Source organism: Carassius auratus, chromosome 13, assembly GCF_003368295.1.
Source record: "Carassius auratus strain Wakin chromosome 13, ASM336829v1, whole genome shotgun sequence".
Classification (NCBI taxonomy): Eukaryota; Metazoa; Chordata; class Actinopteri; order Cypriniformes; family Cyprinidae; genus Carassius; species Carassius auratus.
Window position 1 is genome coordinate 13,862,116 of NC_039255.1, and position 21,472 is coordinate 13,883,587.

The window sequence follows — 21,472 nt, forward strand, 5'->3', positions numbered from 1 at the left end:
CAGTAGAGAGAGTTTTTAGTTGGGATGGATTGATCATGAGACCACATCGTGCTTGGTTGGGTAGCTGGATGGTCTCCTCACTTATTTTTTTGAAAAGTAATTATGCCCATCTCTAATCTTCACAACATCTAAAGTGCACATAATCCAAGACATTGTAAGGATATTAGCAGTTATTAGCTAAGCTTCAAGGTTAAAAGTTATGTAAAAGCTGTTACAGTTGAACATTTACAGGTATAGTGGTACAGTAATGTTACTTGTACTAGAAGTGTTATGTAGAATTACAATATAGAGTCGTACAGTAATATTATGTGTACTAGATGGGTTATATGGATGTGTATAGTGGTACAACGATGTTATGTGAAAATGAGCACTTAATATTGACAAGTAACACTTCATAATACTAATAAAATTACCTTTACACCACATACTATGTGGCCCTTTTAACCTTTATTGTTTCCACCAAACATTTGACATACTCTTGAAGATTTCTTTAGGTCTTGTCTCAGACCCAATCTCTCTGGTCTCGGTCTTGACTCGGACTCGACCCTTTCTGAACTCGGTCTTGACTCGGACTCGACCCTTTCTGAACTCGGTCTTGACTCGGACTCGACCCATTCTGAACTCGGTCTTGACTCGGACTCGACCCTCTCTGGACTCGATCTGGACTCGGACTCGAATGAGCTGGTCTCGACTACAACACTGGGCTAGTGTATCGAGTTCCATTCGTTCAGTTCCTAGACAGTAATCATGGACAACTAAAAATGCAAAAAGCAAAACATTTCTGGTAAAAGGAATGATAGAAAACAGTCTGATGGATGTTTGTAGAAAGAGGAATAATAGATTAAATTGACATTGTCCTTCCGGATTTCTTTTTGTCCATTTAATACAAATACACTACTTGCATGTGTACTGTATAGTCCTTTAGGAAAAATGATAAAGAAAAAATCTAATTATTTACCCATTTGCATCTGCAGAAAGCATCTATTACACATTTTTCCTTTGTGTAAATGTTCATATTTATGACTGTTTGACGACTTGGGCAGATTTCCCTTTTTTAATTTCACAAATTTTTCATTATCTACTTTTATATTCAGTGTTGCAGCATAACAGTCTGTTAAAAAAGCTTGTGCTTTCTGTTTTCTTAGCCCAGTGACAAACTGCATCTAAAGTAATTTATTCCAAAATCCTCAGGTACATAAGCTTTCTTTTTTGATGAATATGCAGAGTGCCCACCCTTGAAAACAGATGAGCATGGTTAAGTAATCGCTTTTATAAGGTCAGTGCTGATTGTATTCACATCACTGGCTGTCACCATAATACTGTACATCCCATCCTTTTCTTAAGATGGCAGCTTTCATAAAAACTACTGTCCCGATTTGGAGACTTTCCATTTAAGCTTGTCCCAGTTGTGTTAGTTTTTTAGTCTCTTTGACCTCTCCAGTTAAGTCTGGCTCACTAATTTCTGTCCTATAATCCCACAATTAACAGAGACTGTGCTGCAAACATTATCAAGAGATCAGCGGCCAGCATGTAGCTCACATCAGTAAATCAGCTTACTTTGGGTAATTCCTTTACAGTCAATCATAATACATTCTGTTTTTGCACTATTTTCAGAGAGAGAGAAGCTGGCATTCTCAAAAGCCAAATAGAAAGCAGCGCTTTATCAGCAGTGCCGCCCTCATTCCCACGTGGAAAATGACGGGTAAAATAAACGCTTTAAAGATCTAGTTTAGCCACACTTCACATTCCTAGTTGAAGTCTGAGTTGGATGAGAAGCAGCAAAGCACTTTTATCTGTCCACACCAAAAGAAATGCATAGATTTGATAGAGGTCAGATTTTTTTATTGTTTCAGTTGTTCCCTCTCAGCTGAGATTAGAAATGCTACGAAGAAAATAAATGGGGGGTTGGGGAGATTTATCCATTCTTCTTTGGTTTTGTTTCGGCCTGTGTTTCGTGCACTGGAGTCTATTTGGTGTTATTTCTGGTGAATAATCAGAAGTGGGCCACGACCTGTGGAATCTGACGGTCAGCATTCTAGTGTTTGGGTAGTGAGGGCTTGACCCTGGGGTTGCTGGGGCAGAGAGGCTGAGGAGAGGGTCCTCACATGGTCGCCCTTCATCTCTTTGTCCCATACGATTGTGGTTCAGAGAACAAGCATTGCTGTCGTCACCCTGCGGCTGTCTCAAATTCAGGGGTTTGAAATTATAGCTCTGATAAAGCCACAATCTCCAGGTGTTTGTAAAACATTTCCTTTGATTAAAAATAAGCTGAGTTTTTTTATTATTATTTTTGTCCCTCACAGCTTGTAATTTCAATAAATAATTTGCATGTTAATTGCCCCACAGGACTGAATCCATCTAAAGTTTTTGTTCTGCTATTGAAGCGTTTTGTTATTGTAGAAGCAGTCTGTATTTTTTTGCTTGAAAATTGGATGTAGCAGGTAAGCTGCAGGCTCATTAAATTTCTCCACACGTTTAAAGTGCTATTTTTTTTTTTACTTACTATTGATTGAAGCAGTCTAATTTTCTTTCTCTCGTGTGTGTGTGTGTGTGTGTGTGTGTGTGTGTGTGTGTGTGTGTGTGTGTGTGTACAGGCAAGATGCCCATGATGCCCAGAGGCCTGTACACCTGTGGCTCAAATTCAGTGTGACCTTGGGCCCTAATGTTAGCCCCCTCGTCCAATTTACCCAGAGACCTTAATTCTCTCTGCCCATTGTGTCTGGAAGCCCCCTGCGGGTTTTTCTGTTTTTTTACACCACACCATCAGTCCTACAGGCTAATTACGGCCATTTGCCAAGGCAACCATCACTATTTGCTCATAGTTGGGGTTAGAGGTTAAAAAAGGCCTTTAACCACAAGTATTAAAAATTGGGTGTGTAACATGTCCCGCACCATTTGTGCTACAGAAATCACCAAAATCATGTGTCCTTAAACAACCACCATAACACCTTTCAACCACAAAAAAAATTAATAAAAAAGCAACTTACCAGTTGTGTAGAACTAGCTTGGCAACCTGACACATAACCTTAGCTTAATTGCTTTTATTTTATGAAAATGTGGTATAAAGTGGTGTGGATGCATTTACTTTCCAGCAGCTGTTTTGATCAGGTTTGGATCTGATTTCAGTTAGTGGTCAAGATACAAGACAAAGGCAGATTGAGTTGTTCTGCCATAATTAGGTAAGAGCAGAAAAAAACTGAAGTGATGGAAATCTGAGAGCCCACCTCGCCCACAAAAAAGCTCAGCTTATGGATTAGGGGTCAGAGGTCATATTGCTCATGGGTCAGTGAGGCATGGCAGTCTTGCAGGGTAATTTATGCAGAACCAGAGGAACTAGCTGGTTGGTAATTTTGTGATGTACGTTTAACACAATGTGTTAACCAAGTGCTTTTTTGTTGTTGTTGCCAGAAATTAAGACGGACAAGGTTTTTGTTTTATCCAGCTGTATTTACTCAGTGCAACTTATAACATCCAAGTAAAAGATATAAAACCAACATGTCAGGAAAAAAAAAAAAATCACCCCCCCTCCTAAAAATGACTTGTAAACTCAGTCAGGTGTAGATGATCACTTTCTCAATGGCACACATACCCATATGACTTTCAACTTTAATGAGCTGCGGTCATTTTAATTAGCTCAGCATGAACATAGCTGTCCTGAAGCATTCCTGTCCTTGGTAGTGCAACTGAAGCAAACAACCAACTATGGTAGGCAAGGCGCTGTCAAAAAATCTCCGGGAAAATTCCAAAGGCTGAATGAATGCCTAGAAACACAGTGAAGTAGGAGGTATTTTTGGTAGAACACAGACCCTCCCTGGATCAGGACGTCACTCCAATCTGGATGAAAGAGCCAGGACGAATTGGTCAGAGAGGTGACCAAGAGGCATACAGCAACACTGAAGCAGTTGCAGGAGTGTATGATATTGTGTGCACGTGACAACAGTATCACAAATTCTCCACAAATGTGTAGCTTGTATGGGGGGGGACAGATGAGGCAGATGAGACTAAAATTGAATGATTTGACCTCAACACCAAGCGATATATCTGGTGGAAGTTCAATACAGCTCACCATCTAAATAACAGCATTCTTCCAGTAAAACCTGGTGGTGGTGATATCCTGTTATGGAACTGGAGCACTTAAATGGATGGAAAAATGGATGAGGCAAAAAAGTGTCTGCTTTTTTTTCTGTGATGGCAAAGCTGAATTTTCAGCCGTCATTACTCTGGTTCAGAAAAAAAACTTTCAACATTGATAATAAAAACCCTTATTAATAATTGAGCAATAAAAATATTTGATGATAACTGACCGGCAAATAAGCTAATTAGAATTATTTAAATTGTCCTTAAAAACATTGTCATTAAAAGGGAAAATTTAATTCTCTCATACACCGCTTTAGGAGGTCAGTGGAGCTTTATTAGTTAGCAGGGACATGTTTGTGCCTCTCTTGCTTTTTGCTCATCTACTTTCTTGACTGCTTTTATTCCTTGTTCTTTTATTCTCTTTGCATCTTATTTCCTCCCTTAGTCACACTCCCCCATCTCATTTCCTCTTGTGCTTAAAAGTGTGCCATTGCTTTGCAAGCTTGTTTGTTTACTGACTAGAGCAGTGTAATAAACACAAGATATGCACGGCCATCCTGATCATTTCCTGGTCGAGTTCAGCTCTGAATAGTTCATGATTTGCATTCTCTGACTCAAATGTGAAAGCTGTTCTCTTGAGATGAGAAATGCTCAGTAGTAATTTTGTCTCTGCTTCAACAGCACATTCCATGTAAAACCATTCTGCTCAATGATTTAGGGCTACTGTTCCCTCTCTCTCATTCTGTTGCTTTACCATACAGATAATATAATGTTGAACTGGATACACTGACCTGAATGTATCTTTATGATCCCGTGAATTGAAACGTGTTGTGATGGAAACCTGTTTGTGTGTACTTGTTTTGTGTTTGTTTTGAACTGATGCAGAACCGGTCAGTGAGGTTAGAGTGCTCCCAGGCTAATAATAACCTAGGTTTCCTTATCAGGATGTGTTCCTCTTTAGGGTTCATTCTGAGGTTGATAAATTTAATGCAGCCAAGCACTTCACCGCCATTCTCTTTTTCTCTTTATAATTATTCTTTGCCTTCTCTCAGACAGGTGACTTACCACATTAAGATTCTCTGCATTTATTATTAGCTATGGAGGGTGGAAGTGGAGGTCTGTTTCTCTTTTGTGGTGTCTTTTAATTCTTCACGCTTTTTCTCTCATTTCCATTATTTCTCTTTCTTAGCTTATCATCTGTCCTAGACAAGGTGCCTTTGACCAAAGCACAGACTATGCTTGTTCATCTGTGGGAAAAACGATCCTTTAAGTGCTAGCCTGATTTATAGTTACAGCATGGCTGGCATTGATCATGTCAGAGACTGATAGCTGGCTGTAAGATGGCAAAGCCTCTCTTGGTGAGGAGAGGAAGGAGAAAATTTGCCTCCGATCCAATAATTTCCACCTCCAGCATCTTAAAAACTTGATCTAACTATAACTAGCTCTTTTCAATGGGCATTACTTAAAGGTCCCATGACATGGATTATTTCCTTTCCTTTAAATGCTTTTTAATGTTTCCTTTGGTGACTTATATTGTAAGTATGATATTAGCCCTCTATATATATATATATATATATATATATATATATATATATAATTAAAATATATAATTGTAATTTATTTGTATTTTTTTACTATTACAGCTGTCGAGATTAACGAATCGTGGAAGTGTTGATTATATAATTATCTTTTTGATCTTTTCCAATCACACGAAAGGCTGCAGTGATGAGCATTGAGTAGACAGAGTCTGTTTATTGCGTAAATGCAGTGATCTCGTCAGTATTGCAACTGCAAGGTTGCAAAATGTGGCAATTGGCTATTTTGTAAACTAACTTGAGGTGCTGTGCATTTAAGTTAGCCAAATAAATGTTTACATTTACATACTGATTTTTCCTTATTTGGAATTTTAAAAACAAGTAGAAAATATGTTGATTTCATTATCATTTTTCCCAAAAGAAATCAACAGAATTTCTACGTAAGGTTAGCAAACCAGGGAGATTTTACATTTATTTTAAATGACGTGATCAACGTTGATTCAACATGATTTTAGCATACATACCTGACGTAGATGGGGCAACAACCAGAGACGAGCTAGCTAGGCAGTCGATACACATAATGCACTTTTGCTTTGACAGATTGCTTGTGTTTCCGCCCTTACATGCAAATATTGTTTTGCACTTATGACAACGAGGGTTGTCAGCATTAACTCTAGTGAAGTATAACCACACTTTGGAACCTTTTGCTCTCTCCGCCATCGTCACTCTTTGTATTAAGCGGGAGTTTTCGTACTGTTATGCGTGTACCGTGCTCGTTCTTGTTGTGTGTGTGTGTGTGTGCGACTGACAGACAGCCTCCGCGGCGCGCATGCGAGTTCTTGCAGATCTCACAGACAAACGTCTTAATAATATCGCAAATTAGAAATGTTTGGTAAGATAAAATGTGGTTTCGGTACCCATCCCTAATTGCAACACGTTTTCTCTCACAAAATGCTTTCACCACAACTAACAGCAAACCAAACGCATGAATACAGTAAGAGCTTTGTTGTGCAGCATAACAGCGTCATTCATTGTAACGCCAGTTTAAGTGTGCAGATATACTCGCGATGTGTGACAGCTCCGAAAAAATTAAGGGAGCGTTCTTTGATCGCTCTCTGTAGTTAAATCACTATTTAAATAACAGATTTGTTTCATGCTACTAAGAGAAACAACGTGAAGTTGATCGTATAGTCACTGGCTTGATTCACTGATGCATAAACAGTATTAAACGATTTAGAAAGAAAGTCTGTGTGAACTTGAACTTGAATAAGCTACACATCAGAAATCACTGATCACAGATCAGGCATTAATGAACACTGTTACTCACTGTTTGTGCCGGTGCTGTCAAATCCATTTCATAAAAGTCTGTTTGTAACGCCTGTGCTGACATTGCGACTGAATTATATGTAAATATTTGGGCGGGCAAAGCAGAGAAAGTGGAGGTAACATTTCTCCTTATAACGTCACAAGGAGGAGATTCAAGTTCCGCCCGGTTGAGCTTCCATTTTCTCAAAGGCAGAGAAAGATAGCAAAAGATCGATTTACACCGATTAAAATTTCTAGAAACTCGGGGACCATATACATATATACATATACAGACTAGGGGAACTCATATTCATGTTAAAAAACCTCAGAAAGTTAAATTTTCATGTCATAGGACCTTTAAGATATTCTCAAGTTTATAAACAGTGCATTCCAAACTGTCAAAAGCTCCCCTTTTAAATTTTTTACCTATGTCACCTATCTATAAGGTCAGTGATCTCTCTATCATACCTGTAATGCTAACCTGTAGCTCCAGGCTTATTTTAGTAGACTCCATGGTAATGTAGTGATCCACATCAGCAGTCACACTAATAGCAAAATCACATGGCTGCTTGGAAGAGTCAAGCAACATTTGGTCTAGGCTACGACCACATCGCCAGATCTGCTTCCTTCCCCTGATTTAAAGGTAGTTGATAATGTTTGGACTGATTGCATTTCTCCCTCTCTCTTTCTTTCAGGCTCAAACTCTTCCTGCCCAATGGTGAATGTGCCATCCATGCTTGGCCTCTACAGGGGCCAATGTTCACCATCCCGCCCCAGTGGTGAACACCCTCATAGCATCCACTTCTGAGGCCAATGGGGCAAATGAAGCACTGGCCTTGAAGCTCTCCAGTAAATCCCAAAGAGCCCTTTGCACTGAGAGGCACGTGCTTATTTGAAAGCTTGCAAAAGCCGGCAGAAAAACAGCTGATCCTTTGTCGAGTGGTGGAGGAGTGTTGAGAGTGATCAAGAAACCCAATCCTCTTATCCCAGACCCAAGTCGCCAGCCTAGAGCAAGTGTACTCCTGGAACACGTGGTTGGGCTGAAAGAACTGACTGACTGACCTCATTTGAGGACCGGGGCTAGAAGCAGCAATCAAAGAGACATGTCATGGGCTATGGGGGCCATGGTGACTTAGCATAAATGGCTACTCCTGACCCAAAGCTTGTGCTGGTGTCTGCTGCTCAACCCTTTACCTTTTACCTTCTCTTTTCCTCACAGTTGTCCTCCTCTTGCTGCAAACTCTGCAACAGTCAGGCTCTCAGCCTCCCCTCTGCCCCCCTCTCTTCCCCAGTCCTGTGTTTGAACTGTGGCCATGGGGCTGTGGAAGTTAGTGCGGGGTGTCAGGCAACTCGAGCTCCACCGCCTTATCCTGGTGCTCATTGTATTTTGCCTGCTCTCCATGGCTTTCCTGGCCTACTTTGTCAGCAACAGCCCTAAAATAAAGGAGGCGCCCCCTATGCCTTTCAGTGACTGTGGTGGGGTTGTTGCAGCCGCAGCAGGAGGGCAACGGGCTCCTCTTTTCCTGCCCACCTTCACAGTCCAGCAGAGGATGGTTAAAGCAGTGGATAACTCTCGAACAGAGCCTGTGGTGCTGGTCTTTATAGAAAGCATTTACTCTCAGCTCGGACAAGAGATTGTGGCTATCCTTGAGTCCAGTCGCTTCCATTACCACACTGAGATTGCACCCAGCAAGGGGGACATGCCTACGCTGATGGAACATGACGTCGGCCGCTACGCCCTGGTCATTTATGAGAACATTCTGAAGTATGTAAACTTGGATGCTTGGAACCGTGACCTGCTGGATAAATATTGTACTGAATTTGGTGTAGGCATCATTGGCTTCTTCAAAGCCAACGAGAACTCGCTATTTAGTGCCCAGCTGAAGGGCTTCCCGCTGTTCCTGCACTCTAACCTGGGCTTACAGGACTACCACATCAACCCTGCTGCCCCATTACTGTACATCACCAAACCCAATGAGGTGGAGCAGGGCCCGCTCCCTGGCAATGACTGGACAGTCTTTCAGTCTAACCATAGCACCTACGAGCCCGTGCTCCTTGCTGTCACAAAATCCTCAGAGGCACTGGCCCATCTGGGGCCCCTACGAACCCTTCATGCCACTGTAATTCAGGACCTTGGCCTTCACGACGGCATTCAAAGGGTGCTGTTTGGTAACAATCTATCGTTTTGGCTGCACAAGTTGATTTTTGTGGATGCCATATCCTATCTGACATCGAAAAGACTCTGCATGTCCTTGGAGAGGCATCTGCTAGTTGACGTGGATGATATATTTGTGGGAAAGGAGGGTACACGTATGAAGGTGACAGATGTAAAGGTGAGTGTGATTTCTAACCTATTTCATCCAAAAGTTAATATTGTCTTCATTTACTCACCCTCATTTCGTCCAAACCTTGATGACTTTTTTCTCTATTTTAGAACACTGTGAGGGTGAGTGAATGATTTTCATTTTCAGAATTTTTATTTTCGGGTGATCTTGGGTGATCTTTAAAAGTTCTTAGGCTGCTCAGTGTTGTTTACCTGTAAGCATTCACATTGATCTCTCATACTCTTCATCTCAGCCAGTGATTTTATGTTCTTAACATAATGTATTGGCTGAGATAACATGGCACACAAATGATGCTTTGAACACTGCAGTGTCATGGAGAGTCGAGGCTAAACAGCTAGTACTCAAAATAATGTGCTTGTTAGAGCAAGGCATTATTGCTCTCTTTGGACAATGTGCCTATTAACCTCCTATTTATTAGCATTGTTGCCAAAGGGACTGATTAAAGAGACATGAATCCCTCCCAGTGCTCATCATCAGATTGAGTAGAAACTTTTGGCCTCCTACAATATGAAAAACTGCAATGCTCCACTTTGTCTCTACACTTTCAGGAGTCGTAAATGTGTAATGTACACTTTCAAATATAGACTTCACCCATAGGTTGTCCTCTTTGAAGCCAAAGTAAATTAACAGCTCTAATAAGAAATAATAGGGAAATTAATGTCCCATTTGCATTGACAACATAAAGATGTTTCTTTAGCAGAAAAATCTGCTTTGTTTGTCTGCTTATTGAATCAGTCAAGCAGTTAATTAACCCTCCATTAATTATATTTGACAAAGTTAGCAATTGGCAATTTTACATTTACTTAGCTAAAATGGTGAATGAACATTGAATGGTGTGACATCAGAAGAGATGTACTGTAATATATTTCTCTTATATTAGAGGAATAGCTTACACAAGAATACATATTCAGTCATTTATGTTTCATTACTCTGCCTCATGTCATTTCAAACCCATAAGACTGACTTTGTGTATCTGAAAAGAGGAGCAATTGCATGGCCACTTTGTTCAATATAATGAATGTTCGAATGACGAATGAAATGTAATGTCTAAAAGTTCTTATTGAAATTACATTTTAGGTCAACTATTCCTTGAATTTACTTTTAAGTCAAGTTATATAACACAGATGGGAATCATCTAACTGAATAATATCTCATCTTTTTGGTACATCTTGCCTTTTTTGTATGAACTAATATCTCGGTGGGTGCCTTTACTTCAATTTTCAGAACTAAGAAAATGCAAATGTATATTTAATAAGTGGTATTATACATTGGTTTAAAATGTGTCCACCTGTATGAAAACCACTGTATACAAGTTAAGCTATCTCAATAGCATCTGTGCCCTTATAGGAATTTTATGAAGCCAATATTATGTTTGCCCCAACACATTTTGTTTTTGCAGACTGAGGGATGAGTCAGTTATTTTTGGTGGTAATCAACAACATGTCACAGATGCTGTTGATAGAGCATAACTTGTATTTACAGTTTTAGTTCATCCATACAGTAGTTTTAGTTCATCCATATTTTTTTCCACAAATAGCATAAGTGGTTTGCAGGAATATGTGTGTACCACACAGATCATCCACCCACAGAGCTGTGTTTATGTTGTTGTTTTTTGCTAGCATTTTATGGTGATGTATGCCATGCCACCTGGCCTCAAGCTGAACAAGTGGGCTGTAATCACCTCAGCTAGTGGTGCAGCTCATCATAGCATAGACAGCTCAGACAAACTGTGTCTAATGGTGGACTAATCACATCTATTCTTACTCCATTTGCTTTTTCAGATCTGAAGCTTATTTATTTCCACCTACTCACTACACATGCATATATGATGTCCATATGTATACACCGTTCCCTGCTCTATATGTTATTGTGCATACATTGTACTGTATGTATGGGACAACTATATTATTTCAGCATTTTTAGCTTGTATACTTGTTACAAATAGCACAGGTCATTGGGTTACTGACAGAATCATGTACAAGGTGAGCCAGTCTTCATTGAAATGGCGCAAAAGAAAAAATTACATATCGTGATTGTGTCCTCTTTTTCATTTTGGTGTCTTAATGTGGGGAATATTCCACATATGTATCGGCAGATGAAAAACTTTGAACATCCCAAATAAACACTTAAGAAGTGAATTATGGAGTGCCGCTTTAAAATAACAAAAATGATTAAAGTAATTTTTAATTAAACATAAAATGTAAATTTAAAAGTTTCTACTTTACAAATAAATGTACATTGAAAATAGTGTAGTTCCTGTTTAAAAATGTACTTTTAATTGCTTCAGACCCTGATTGCTGCTATTTAATAAGATAAATATGTAGTTGTATTATGTGCTTGAGAATGTTGTCTTTATTTTCAAAGTTGTGAATTTGATCTTGACAGTTCAGCTGTACACAAGCCTCATTCAGAATGTCAGGCCAAATCGATTTTCTAGCAAACTGATTATAATCCGATCATATTTAAATAGAATGAACCGCAATGAACTACTTAAATCTGAATTTTGCTAATCTGTTTTGAAATCCTATTCTGTGGGAAAGTCGTGGCCTAATGGTTAGAGATTTGGACTTGCAATCCAAAGGTTGTGAGTTCGAGTCTCGGGCCAGCAGGAATTGTAGGTTGGGGGAGTGACTGTACAGCGCTCTCTTCACCCTCAATACCTCGACTGAAGTAACCCTTGAGCAAGGCATCGAACCCCCAACTGCTCCCACAGCATATATGGCTGCCCACTGCTCCGGGTGTGTGTTCAAGGTTTATGTGTGTTCACTGCTGTGTGTGCACTTTGGATGGGTTAGATGCAGAGCACGAATTCAGAGTAAGGGTCACTTGACTGTCACATGCATACTTGACTGTATGTCATGTCAAAAGAAATGATTTTCCGTTTCAGTAAGATTGGATTTAGAGTAGCTTTTTTTCACGGTCTCATGCCATGTATAACATAAACACGTCAGGCGTTTTTGTAGAAAATATCCTGAACATCTTTGTAGAAACCAGCTTGTGCAAGAAGAAAAACATACAGCTAGTATAAGCACCTCTTTGAATTTTGAAACCAGTGGGAGACAGCAGCACGGAATAAAGTCGCACATCCCAGCTTCCTGTGTTTCTGCTACTGCCTTATAAAATGAAATATAATACAGCATGACAACATCTGTATTGCAAACTGTTTTTGCTGTTTGAAGCGTTGGCATAACAACATAGCAGCATTTCCATAGAATCAGATTGGAACTTTTGCGATACATAGTGTGGACAGTCAATCATTTAGACTGGATTCCAATTGGATTGAACAAAAATCGAGCGGTTCAACTTCTCTGACTGTGTTATGTTTGAGATCATTTTATTTTAAATGCCATAATGGTTTTTTGTTGTTTTGAGTGGCATTTGCACATCCTGTCATACCAGTGACTGCGCCACTGCAATAGACTCATTTTGCAGCATCAAGGTTAACGATTAATTGATTGTTATTTTAGATGATTTAGAAAATGTACATCCCTAGTTAAGAGATGACCAGATGGGCTATAAGAAGAAAACAGGATTCAGGTATGAACATGTTTTTATACTATAGTGTTGCTGCAGTTCTGAGCCAAGTCTGTTGTGAACGCAAAGGTCAGTGATGACAAAAGCTGTGTTCTGACATCTGGCCCTTCTGTTCTCTTTTTCCTCTTACTGTCATAATTCATTGAACAAAGTTGATTGATTGTGAAAGGGAAAAACACATTTTTTTTTTTCTAATGGGTTGCATCTTTTTGTTAACTAACTCTTCTATCAACCTGTAAAAGATGATTCACACTGAATCGATTCTCTGTATGTATGTACTGTACATGTGGAAGAATTGACGATAAAGCAGACTTGACTTGATCTGTCCACCCTACACATCACTGTCCAATCTTAGATGGCTCACAGATTTCCATAAAAACGGCAGGATTATGCTGAGCAAACACACACAAGGCAGAACAAATATTGGATGCACTCGTACTCAGAGACACCGGCGGCTGTTAAACCAGTGAAAGATGCCATCTCTTCATAGTGAAGCAGCGGCCTTCTCTCCCCAGCAGCACGGCTTGATTTGTGATACTGTTGCAACTATCGGCTTGGCTTTGTGTTAGATTTGCGCAGGAAGCGACACTATCTCTCCCCGCCGTCTGATTTGTGCTGGAACAGCGCTGTAATTCGCTTATACCCCCGTATCACTCTCAGGGTTTGAAGGGTTTGATGGCAGGATCATTTTGTATTTCAAGCCTCACAGCGCCGTTATTAGTTAAATGTGTGCAGTGATGCTAAGTTATGAAATTTGTTCATTTCACAAGGATGAGTTTAGATTGATGTTAAGGCTGTGGCTTCATTCGGCACGTCTGACCTGCCCGTGGGTAGAGAAGATTTGAATGCAAATGTATATTTCACATCCCACTCAGTCTGTCGATCTGGTAGATGGCCTGAAAGTTCTTCTTTTCTCCATAGGGCTGAATTGGCACCACACTGCCATCTGTTGGTGACTTTAACACATACATTTATTAATGTGAATGCCTAAGGTACTGGAGAGATAGGTTTATCACCACTGTTGTTGTTTTTTTTTTTGCCTTCAAGCACAGTTCAGAGTAAAGTCAAATGTTGTTTTTGTTCTTGGCATATTGTTAATCTTATTCCACAATTTTTAGGCAGGACTTTGATAGCGTGTTATTAAAGTGATAACTCTTCTATCAATTCAAGGCTTTGCTCGACACACAGAATAAACTGCGGATGCTAGTTCCCAACTTTACCTTCAATCTTGGCTTCTCCGGGAAGTTCTACCATGCAGGTACTTTTTTCCATTTTCTTTTTGTCTTTAAAGAAACGTTGACTTTTTCACTTTTAGATCTGATTTTGTTTAACGAACAAAAAATATATTTATTCAGAATGAAGTAATTTTTTTCTAGCATGTCCACAGTAGTTGCAATGCAAAATGTTATTTTATTTATTTTTTTAAAGAGACATGCTCACTAAGTCTGCCTTCATTTGATCAAAACTACTGCTTTCTTTTTTAATATGTTAAAAGTTCTTTGATGGATTCTTTGATGATACAAAATTCAAACAAACATATTTTCTCATGCTCTTTTAGACCCAGATGTTTTACTATTAAACTTCAGCAGTATGTGTATGTGTTTTTGCAGGTACAGAGGAGGAGGATGAAGGCGACGACATGCTGTTGCAGCACCGGCATGAGTTCTGGTGGTTTCCACACATGTGGAGTCACATGCAGCCGCACCTTTTCCACAATGTCAGCGTGTTGGCAGAGCAGATGAGACTCAACATGCAGTTTGCACAGGTTTGTTGGTGAAATTATACATCTTAAAGCTGAACTATTTGATTTCTGTGCCACTAATTGCACCAAACAGAACTGCAAACCTAATATTAGATTAGATCAGATTCAACTTTGTCATTGGAGATGTAAGGTACAAGACATCGAAATGCAGTAAGCATCTAACCAGAATTGCAATAAGCAGTAAGTACAGGACATACAATGTCTACAATATGTTACAAATGTGCACTAAATACACAGATAAGATTTTTTGTTGTTGTTGTAAACCAGATGTAGTGATAAGGAGGGGTGAGGAGTGTGTAGTAGTCTGTGTGTGAATGTGTAGGGGGGTAGTGGTGGTGGGGGGAGTGGGGGATGTTCAGTGGGCAAAATTTAGTAAGGAGACAGCTTTAGGGAAAAAGCCATTCCTGAGTCTGCTGGTTCTTGTCCGGAGGCTCCTGAAGCACCTCCCGGAGGGCAGGAGGATAAACAGTCCATGGTCAGGGTGAGAAGAGTGTCCTCAATAGTAGGAAGTGCACAAATTGTTGTGGGTCCAGTGTGGGTAGGAGGCAGTCCTTGAGGTGTGATAAGACCAGTCCCTCAAAGCACTTCATAGCAATAGGTGTGAGTGCAACGGGGCGGTAGTCATTTAGGCACGTCGGGGAGGAGTGTTTTGGCACTTGCACAATGGAAGACTCCAAACGTCTACCATTGTCGGCCACACAGGTAATTCCACCCCTGTTGGCACTCCATTGGTTGAATGTCTTGAAAGTGTTTACATTCTTCAACCAACTAACAAAAGATTTACATATTCTTTTTTTCAAATATTAAACTTAGATAAGCAAATGCATATTGAATATATTTTCCATATTAGTTTTTTCCCTCCTTTTGCTGTGTTGTGACAGGTAAGCTCGCTTTGTTCCTTCATCATTGTGTTACTATTTCCAGCCATTATTACTGCTGTCGCAGAGGTGTGAGAATCGATTCTCTGCCCGCAAGCTTTATCTCATGTTGGTATTTCATTATAGATTTGTATTAGCACTTTTTCATTGGATCGGTAGGATTCTCTTTGACCTTGACTCAGTGTGCATCCGCCGAGGAGATTGTGAATTTGGCCTGTTGAATCGAGCCCACCCTGGTATAATGATGGTCATTGGAGTGGGATATGGACCACAGACAGACAGACAGTGAGAAAGAGTGCACCGTGAATACTAACAAGCCCTTTCCTCCTTCCACTAATCCTTCTGTCACATCCTGTCTTTAGAGCAGACATTGACATATGCCTTCTCCTGCACTGCTCAATGAAGAAGACAGGTTTAATGAGCCTGCAATCGGTCGTCCTTATAACTGGAGCTTTTGGATCTCACAGATACACACACATGGAGCTCTTAAAGTGGCACCTTGGACTTGAAGTAAAGCCCTTTGCTCATCTGAGGATGTTTTTGTCTACCACCCTCCTGTGGCGTTAGAAATAACTTTGCCTCTTGACACACTGAGTTGTTTTTTTCCTCTGCAGAGGAACATAATCAAAAGCTTCTCTCTCATGCACGCCCTGATGACATGTCTTGTTAACAGCATCTCTAATGGGTCTCGTATCGACTTTTCTCATCTTTTCCACTCCCGGTCGCCCCATAAGACTTGGCAGTGTTATTGCGTGAGTAGCTTTGTGATTGATCATCATGAGAGTTTGTTTGTCTCTTGCCATCGCAGGAGCATGGTATTCCCACAGACATGGGGTACGCTGTGGCCCCCCACCATTCAGGGGTGTATCCTGTACACAGCCAGCTGTACGAGGCCTGGAAAAGCGTATGGGAGATCACAGCTACCAGCACAGAAGAATATCCACACCTTAGACCGGCACGCCATCGCAGGGGCTTCATACATCGTGGCATAAAGGTAAAATATTGCCACTTTACTGTAAAGCTTGATAATCTTATATAGAGAAACATAAGGAGAGAATCAGTGTATATTGTCTTTTGCATACAATTTATTCAGTATTCATTCACAACATAGTTTGTGTACATCTTATTTTTATAAGTAAGATATTAATAAGAGATTAAAGTTAATTTTAATTAATTTTAATGATTTGATACTGCATTATTGCAGTTAAATTTCAGCAGCTATTACTCCAGTGTCCCATAATTCTTTAGAAATCATTCTAATATGCTGATGTGGTGATCAAGTAACATTTCTTATTATTATCGGGGTTGAAAACAGTTGTGCTGCTTAGTATTTTTCGTGGAAGCCATGATACTTTTTTAAAGGTTTTTGATAGGAAGTTTACAAAAACAGCATTTATTTAAAATATATATATTTTTAACATTATAAATTGTCTTTACGGATCAGTTTAATGCATCCTTGCAGAATTTAAATGATAAAAATACCTTTTTTGAGCAGTAATGTGTCTGTGACTAGTTTTTCCATATTGCATTTGGTGTGAAAGGGCCTTTATTAATAAAATACATGCAGAACGATTTTCTGTGTAAATCTTACATTAGACAATTCAGTTCAACAGTGTATCCAATAATGATTTAACAAACAATATAGAAATTCATTTTGCTTGTGTTTTATTAATTAGACCCAGTGTTTTCAAATCCAAGAAAAATTATTCAAAATGTTATTGTAGCCTGAGCTCAATTGTGCCCACCATGATCAGATTAAATGTCTAATGGTTGTTTCATTTCTTCTAATACGTTCGTCTTGGAGGACGTCTGTGCAGTGGCTGAAGCTGAATTGAATGCTGTCTGTACAGGTCGCTCACCTTCTTCTTCTGTCTGCAGGTGTTGCCCAGGCAGACATGTGGCCTTTTTACTCACACCATCTTCTATAATGAGTACCCTGGAGGCTCTCGTGAGCTGGACAAGAGCATACGTGGAGGAGAACTCTTCCTCACCATCCTCCTCAACCCTGTGAGTTTCCTCTCAGTGTTTGTGCTTGTGTGTTTGTTGAGCGAATGGGAGTGGGTATATTTTTCTTTGTGGGTGTTTGTTTTATATTTCCCAGAGCCTTAAGAAGTGACCGAGTCCTGCTGGTGCACTCTGTGCTTTTGTTTGTGTCTGGCCCTATCGCCTGAAGTGTTTGCTAGCGCAGCAACTGAAAAAATAAACTTGATATTGATCTTCAGAATGAAAATAGGAGATGTTTGCATTAAGAAACAAAACTAAAAAGGAAACAAAATGAAGTTACATGTACTGTAAATAACATGGTCCCACCCTCAGATCAGCATCTTCATGACACACCTGTCTAACTACGGAAATGATCGGCTCGGCCTCTACACCTTTGAGTCTCTGGTGAAGTTTGTGCAGTGCTGGACCAACCTACAAATACAGACTCTACCTCCTTTGGAACTAGCCGAGAAATACTTCCAGATCTTTCCAGAAGAGATGGACCCCCTATGGCAGGTATAATGAAGGCAAAACAGTAATAAATACAAAACATCTTTGTGATCATAATCACAATTATAATAGTTGCATTAATAAATATGTACTTATGCATCTATTCATGCATTTATTCATATTATAACATATATAGAATTAATAAGGGCACCTAAAAATTAATACAATTTTGATATTCATAGTTTTTGAAGACTTTTCTGAGCGTCTTTAGAGATGTTTGTGCACTAATATGAATCATAATTTAGATCTATTAATTACAGTGATTGGTGCTCGACTTGCAAAAGGAAAAACAAACTAATCATTTAATAAAACTGTAATAAGGAATGGATGGAAAAGTTATGTGAATCCATTAATTTAATTAAATGGGAAATGGTCTTTTCATCCATTCAGAACCCCTGTCATGACAAGAGACATAAAGACATCTGGTCCAAAGAGAAGACCTGTGATAGGCTGCCCAAACTTCTGGTTATTGGCCCACAGAAAACAGGTGAGTCCTGGTATTTCCATACTCAAACCATAAATCTTCCTCGGGGTAACCGAATAAATTGTCCAAAATACTGCCTTAGAGATTGCGTTTGATATTGTTTATTTCTGACCACAGGTACCTCAGCTTTGCACTTTTTCCTGACCCTTCACCCAGCCATCACCAGCAACTTCCCCAGCCCAGTCACCTTTGAGGAGATCCAGTTCTTTAACGGGCAGAATTACCACAACGGCATTGACTGGTAATATACACCGCACAGCTTTTTCACTCCCAGCCATTAGTCATTAGTCAAAAGAAGTTTGTTTGTATCCCCCCTTCACTTTATTATATCTGTAATGCTGTCTAGGTTTCATATTGAAAATGTAATTGATCAATCACTTAGGTACATGACAAGTAAAAATGAGATGGCAATATAGTTTCTTTTAATAAAATACTAAATAAAATCATCTATTGTAGCCTCTTGTAGCATATTTGTTGTTATTGCGTGTCTTAATCTCTTGCAGGTACATGGACTTCTTTCCCTTTCCCTCGAACGTCAGCACAGACTTCATGTTTGAGAAAAGTGCCAACTACTTTGATACAGAGGTGGTTCCAAAGAGGGCTGCCGCCTTACTGCCCAGAGCCAAGATCATAGCATTGCTGATCAACCCAGTCGACAGAGCCTACTCCTGGTATCAGGTACTCTACACCAGCTTTCTCTCATGTTGTGTGGTCTGTTTTCTGTATTTGTCTAGCAGTAGTAATCATTTAAAGGTCCTGTTAGCAATCTATTTTAATGGAGTGGCACTCAGAAGATATTCCCATTAACTGACACCTATCACCGAATTACATACTGAAAAATCACATCTTTGTGGCAGCCGTAGATTTTTTTTCTACCTTTCAGTCTTTGTGCATTAACAAGGCAGCCTGTATATGGACTGCAGAAAGTAGAGGTTTTTGTCTGAAGCTTTGTCCTAGCCAGTTAGCATTTATCTTAACCATGCACCCTTCTCTTTCGCCATAGAAATGATGACATAAGTTGTGTGTGTGTGTTTTTTATGTCTTGTCAGCACCAGCGAGCACACCATGAACCTACTGCCATTAACCACACCTTCCATGAGGTTGTAACAGCAGGTCCGTCTGCATCTAAAGAGCTGTTGACCCTTCAGGACCACAGCCTTAAGCCTGGGGCTTACGCCACACATCTAGAGCGCTGGCTTGTGCACTACCAGGCCAGACAGGTACTGCAGTTATCTGTGTGTGACTGCCTTCTCTTGTTTTTGATGTGTTTTACAACTATCTGGCCAAAAGCATTTGAAATCTGTAGGTTTGAATGTGGTTCTATTTATTTATTTTAATTCTCTGTCAAGCTTTGCATTACAGAGGAAATAAACACAAATTACCTATTCTAAATATTCTGAATTGGATTATATATATATAATATATTTATGTGCTTGTCATTTTTATTTAGCATCTTAATTTATTTCAGTAATTTATTTCAGTAAATTTTGGTTAGTTTCCAAGGCACAATTTCTAATGTTTTATTTAATTCCAGATTTATTTATTTCTATTTTATTCCAGATTTATTTTTAGTTCACAACACTGCTTACTTTGCCAGTATAGGATTAATTACCAACAAATATTTTTCTCAAAATATCTCAGTAAAACTTTTCAAAATTAGCATTGCTTTTTGTTTTCTGAACTCTTTTTTTCCCCCACATTAGCTTCATATCGTAGACGGCACCCTGCTCCGATCTAACCCAGCTCTGGTGATGGACAGCATCCAGAGGTTTCTGGGGGTCACACCCATCTTAAATTACACCCAGGCTCTCGTGTGAGTCCCACTGTTCAGCTCACTCTGTTAATGAACACTATAGCAGTGAATAATCTGAACCTGTTTCTTATATAAAACCCTGTGTTATCTGTGTATTGCAGCTTTGATGAGGGTAAAGGATTCTGGTGTCAGAGGTTGGAAGGTGCGCGTCCTAAGTGTCTGGGGAAGAGTAAAGGCAGAAAATATCCAGAAATGGCCCCTGAGGTAGATGATAGTCTCATCTCTTCTCTCCTCCCTCATAAAACGTTCTCTCTGTCTCTCTCTCTTTCTGAACAATGCCAGTGGCAAGGACATGCTGTTATAGACGTGTGACTCACTGGCAGTGAGAAGTGATGGGCTCAACCTCACACAGATCAGATCAGATCAGTCGTCTCGTATATCACTGGAAGTGTTTCAACTAGTAGAGTGCAACAAGCATGTTTGTTTCATTGCAAACACAATACAATGGCACAAGGGCTGTCTCTATGTTTCGACATAGACTTTTGACTTTGTCTGGTGCATTGAACAACAATTAAAAAAAATAAAAATAAAAAATAGTGGTGGAATGCAAAAACACATGCTGAGTGGCTTCTAGATCGTTTACAAATCTGGCTTTTTGTCAATTTTTTTGTAAGTAAGTTTTAGGTAAACATTACTTCACATTATTTCTATAAAACAAACTGTTAATGGCATAATGAAATAAAAAAAATACATTGAGTTAAAATGATCAGCTGATTCCACTACCCTTTGGTAATCTGATTAATAATAATAATTGTTATAACAATAATACACAATTTTTTAAATAAATAATAATAATGTTACTTATATTATCATTATCATAACAATTTTGTAGTTTTGTAATTTAATGTTCAAACATTTGTAATTTTATCAATTATAAAAAATTTTGAAATTATTATAGATAAGAATAGAACTAATTATTTAGAATTTTAAAATGTATTATCATCATCAAATAAGTAATTTTTAAATAATAATTTTAAAAAATAATAGTTATAGAATAATTAATATAATAAATTTTTAATATCATAATACATTCTAAGACTTTATAAGTAATACTATTGCTAATAATAATGATAATTCAATAATTTATAAATGTAAATGTAATGTAGTGATAAGAATTACAATTAAAATATTTTTAATGTTATTGATTGATATTGATAGATTAACAGAATTAATGTAATACTAATAATATTGTATAGCGGGTAAATGTGTAGTCATTTATGCAAAGGCACTCACAGATGTTTTATAT

At 39.0% G+C, this 21,472-nt stretch overlaps 1 protein-coding gene across 5 annotated transcripts in view; it reads left to right on the forward strand.

Annotated features, from left to right (window-relative positions):
• The window catches only part of LOC113112730 (bifunctional heparan sulfate N-deacetylase/N-sulfotransferase 2-like), a 108,037-nt gene that overhangs the window by 85,481 nt on the left and 1,084 nt on the right, over nt 1-21,472 (forward strand). For 4 of the 5 annotated variants that reach the window (XR_003293471.1, XM_026278518.1, XM_026278519.1 and 1 more), the window contains 13 exons: nt 7,613-9,250; nt 9,352-9,363; nt 13,967-14,054; nt 14,407-14,561; nt 16,245-16,430; nt 17,315-17,443; nt 17,753-17,935; nt 18,320-18,416; nt 18,531-18,654; nt 18,917-19,091; nt 19,463-19,633; nt 20,117-20,226; nt 20,328-20,430. Coding sequence is in view for 4 of the 5 variants with exons in the window: in XM_026278518.1 (XP_026134303.1) it covers nt 8,231-9,250; nt 9,352-9,363; nt 13,967-14,054; nt 14,407-14,561; nt 16,245-16,430; nt 17,315-17,443; nt 17,753-17,935; nt 18,320-18,416; nt 18,531-18,654; nt 18,917-19,091; nt 19,463-19,633; nt 20,117-20,226; nt 20,328-20,430 (2,553 nt within the window). In the remaining variant the exon portion in view is untranslated. The remainder of the gene's footprint in view (nt 1-7,612; nt 9,251-9,351; nt 9,364-13,966; nt 14,055-14,406; nt 14,562-16,244; nt 16,431-17,314; nt 17,444-17,752; nt 17,936-18,319; nt 18,417-18,530; nt 18,655-18,916; nt 19,092-19,462; nt 19,634-20,116; nt 20,227-20,327; nt 20,431-21,472) is intronic. The other variant, XM_026278521.1, reaches the window with a different exon arrangement.